General features: G+C 32.4%; 1 protein-coding gene across 1 annotated transcript; it reads right to left on the reverse strand.

Annotated features, from left to right (window-relative positions):
* Positions 1-1,806: 1,806 nt before the first annotated feature.
* On the reverse strand, positions 1,807-2,415 carry LOC132277686 (secreted RxLR effector protein 161-like). The gene has a single exon (XM_059779531.1). It carries the CDS (start codon positions 2,413-2,415, stop codon positions 1,807-1,809), a length of 609 nt encoding a protein of 202 aa, XP_059635514.1.
* Positions 2,416-4,371: the final 1,956 nt, after the last annotated feature.

Genomic DNA, 4,371 nt, shown 5'->3' on the forward strand with positions numbered 1-4,371 from the left:
AACCAGTTCAGCCCCTTTAAACTGTTTCAAGATGACCAGTCTTGAAAAATTCCCACTTTGCTAAAGTTGAACCTAATCGATAAATCTTGAACTAATTCATGATAGACAGAATGTAAAATCTTATTTAAAACCTTTCAAAACCCTTCCTAAATGTTCTTACTACCTCTCAAAACTTCTTAGAGCATTGTTCTCATCATCTTGGAGTGTAGTATAACATGAACACTTGAACTTCTTCAAATCCGTATCCGATCTTTAATCTTCGATATTTTGAACCGAAAAATTAAAACTCGATCGGACTTATTTTGACAACAAAATTAGCCAATTACAAAACATATATATCTCACAATCTCCCCCTTTGGCAATTTCGTGACAAAACCCTAAAAATAATTCAGCAATCTACCCAAGCAGGAAGGTAAATTACAATAATTGTTAAAGGAAATAAACCACGGAAATTTTCTTAAACCTTATGAAGTTTTAGCACATGTAACAACCTATAATCTGCACATTAGCTCAAACACAACTACCCGTGAAGCTTAATCAAGAAAATAAACACAAGCATAAAATAACAAATTTTAATGCCTGAATATCAACGCAATGTAAACACATGCAATGATCAATGGTTCTTCTCCCCCTTAATACAAAGAATTTTTCTCCCCCTGAATGATAAGACTAACAACTTTCTCCCCCTTTGGTCACAAATTAACAAGGGTCTCAAGGAAGAAAAATCCTAGAAGTAAGAAGCAACCAACCATATAAATTTTCTAAATTTAAATCAATGAGAACGTAGACTCCACAACACTATATGTATCAACAGAAATAACCAAGATCAATTCTTTTCAATTCCACAAACTTATTAAGTGCAGTAAAATCACCATCAAGTTCCAAAAACATATGATCTGCCAACTGTTTAGATTTCAGATAATAAATCAATGATGTTACATATCCTTAGAAATGAAACAATCAACATGTGCAAAAGACATTTTTTTTTTCTCTCTTTGTGCTCCATTTTTCTTTTTGCACATTGGCAGCTTTCACGCTTATGAGCAGCCAGCTCTTTCCCTTATTCCCATTTGTTTCGAGTCAAGGTAGCTTCGGACAATTCTCAAAAGTAACCTTTCCATCTCACCATTTTCAAAACAACAAATATTTTTCTTTCTTTATTGAACACTTTTCATTCCAAGCTATTTTTTTTTTTCAATTTTATTTTCCTTTCACTCTTTTGGTCTAAAACACATAAATTAAGTTTAAATTTCAGGACAATGATCAATCATGTCAACATTATCTTTGACTAAAACAATGATATCTCAAGTAAATGTACTATCAATGATTCATTTACTATACAAAATAAGGAAGCAAAACCAATTTCATCAATTCATAGCCATTATATGTTTTTCACAGATAATCCATGTGTCATTAAACTCCTTGTGTTCAACATACTCAATTAATATGGTTTGTTTAACTTCCTAAAAACATAATCTGGACACCTAAGATATGCATGAAAATTCTTTCTAGACTATGACTTTGCAATGCATCTAATCGAGATAACAGATACCAATAGATTTCCTAAAATGAGAAAACTTAGGAGCATCTAATGGTTTAGTGAGAATATCAGTCAAATTCTGATCTGTATGCACTTTTTTCCAAAGACATGACATTTTGTTCAACAAGTTCCCTAAGAAAGTGATGTCGAATGTCAATGTGCTTAGTCCTAGAATGCAAAACTGGATTATTTAAAATATTAATTGTACTAGTATTATCACAAAAGATAGCAATAGTACCTTGATCAACTCCATAATCCAGAAGCATCTATTTCATCCAAAGCAATTGTGTGCAATGATTTCCAGTAGCAATGTATTCAGCCTCACAAAATGATAAAGGTATGTAATTTTGTTTCTTGCTATACCATGAAACAAAATTAGTACCAGCATAGAAACAACCACCTAAAGTACATTTTCTATCATCCTTGTTACCAGCCCAATCAGCATCAGAATAGCCTGCAATCTCAGAGTTATATTCAGAATAATAACGCAATCCATAATTCAATGTACTATTGACATATCGAATAATTCGCTTGACTGCAAAAACATATTGTTCTCTAGGATTAGCTAGATACCTAGCACAAACACCTACACTAAATGAAATATCTGGCCTAGTTGCTACCAAATACGACAAATTACCAATCATACTCCTATACAAGAAATGATCAACCTTGTTAGGATCAAAGTCTCTATCCAATTTGGATGAAGTACTGATAGGAGTTTGCACATGCTTTGAATCTTTCATACCAAATTTCATAACTAACTCCTTTACATATTTTGATTGAGATATGAAAATCCCATCATCAAATTGTTTCACTTGGAGACCTAAAAAGAAAGTCAGTTCACCAACCACACTCATTTCAAAAGTATTACTCATATCTTTAGAAAAATTATGAACAAGGTTATTACAAGTAGCACCAAAAATAATATCATCCACATATATTTGAGCAATAAGAAAATCGTTTCCTTTCATGAAAATAAACAATGTTTTATCTGCTCCTCCTCTTCTGAAGCCCTTATGCATTAAATAAGAAGTTAACTTCTCATACTATGCTTTAGGTGCTTGTTTTAAACCATAAAGAACCTTTTTAAGATGAAACACAAAATCAGGATTATGTAGATCAATGAAACCTTTTGGTTATACTACATAAACTTCTTCTTGCGAAATACCATTTAGAAAAGCACTTTTCACATCCATTTGAAACAATTTATATTTAAAGTGACATGCAAGAGCAAAAAGAAGTCGAATAGACTCAAGTCTAGCAACAAGTGCAAAAGTCTCATTAAAATCAATTCCTTCAACTTAAGTGTATCCTTGTGCAACCAATCTAGATTTATTTCTCATCACAAGACCATGTTTGTGATACCCCTCGATTCTAGAGCCATAGGTGATCAAGTCCGAGCATAGAACCAAAAGATATAAAATAATTAATATTTAAACAAACATTGAATACAAAAAGAAATAAAGAATAAAGAATAATTAAACTGAAAGAAAACTAAATAATAAATCCATGAAATACTTAATTAATTAATTCCTCCAGTATAAAATATCCAAAATTTTTGATATTATTACAACTCGGGAATCCATCTAGTGGACCCCTAATAATATCCCAACTGAAAATAACTAAACTGAAATAAAATCCAAAATTAAAACGTGAAGAAAAGTCCTACGCAGTCGAAAGAGTGAATGACTATCTCTGCTCAGCACGAACAAGCTCTAAAACTGGAACTGTCGAACACCTAAAAAAATAATAGTGGGTCAAGACCACGAACAAATTCTACTCTATTACAATCCAAACAAAGACCCGATACACGTATACATCCTAGTCAATCCAATAATAACTAAGTAGTCCGTATATATATATATATATATATATATATAAATACACACTAAAGGAACCTCACTAGATTATAGAGTTGTCTCAACCTGAATAGTAGGTAACATGCAAAACGCACATATAGTGGGCATGAATACCTATACCTACCAAGGTACATAACTAAACTATATCTAGCTACACATCCCTGGCAATATACGCACCCTAACTATAATCCTGAGACTCAAGCTCATATCATGACTCATAACCATATATATATATATATATATATATATATATATAATCAATCATAATCCATAACATAAAATAAGCATCCAGTATGTCATTCAACTGATTCAGTTGACCTGGCATGAAAATATGTAGGATTTAACATTTTAGTTAATCCATTCTGTTATACATGAATAGGTAGGATTTAACGTTTTTAGTTAATCCGTCACTAATATGCCACCATCTCATACTGGTGCATATAATGCATATGATCCATAAATGATGCAACAATTATAATATTAACATCAAATACATCCAGAAATAAGCATAATAGAAATCAGATATATACCTGATCATACTATGCAACCAATATATGATTAAAATCGGTTCTTGTGACCGTTCGGCTTTTTTGGACTTGATCAAATCTTATCGGGCGTTTGGCTCTTGGGGCTTTCACCTGTTTTTTGCAATCGATTCTTGTGACCGTTCGGCTTTTTGGACTTGATCATTTTTCTGATCAAATCTAATCGGGCATTCGGCTCTTGGGGCCTTCGCCTATTTTTTGCGATCGGTTCCTATGACCGTTCGGCTTTTTTGGACTTGATTAATTTTTTGATCAAATCTGATCGAGCGTTCAGTTCTTGGGGCTTTCACCTATGTGTATATTTATACACACACACACATATATATATATTTATTAATGATGGGCCTTTTGAAGGTCCAATAAGAGTGTTTTGATGTGGGTTGGCCCCTTTTATTGGGCCTTCGTGGTCAAAACAAGTTTATCCATT

This window comes from Cornus florida, unplaced genomic scaffold, assembly GCF_030987335.1.
Source record: "Cornus florida cultivar Cherokee Brave unplaced genomic scaffold, ASM3098733v1 CherokeeBrave_3.0.0_Hap2_Chr10, whole genome shotgun sequence".
NCBI lineage: Eukaryota > Viridiplantae > Streptophyta > Magnoliopsida > Cornales > Cornaceae > Cornus > Cornus florida.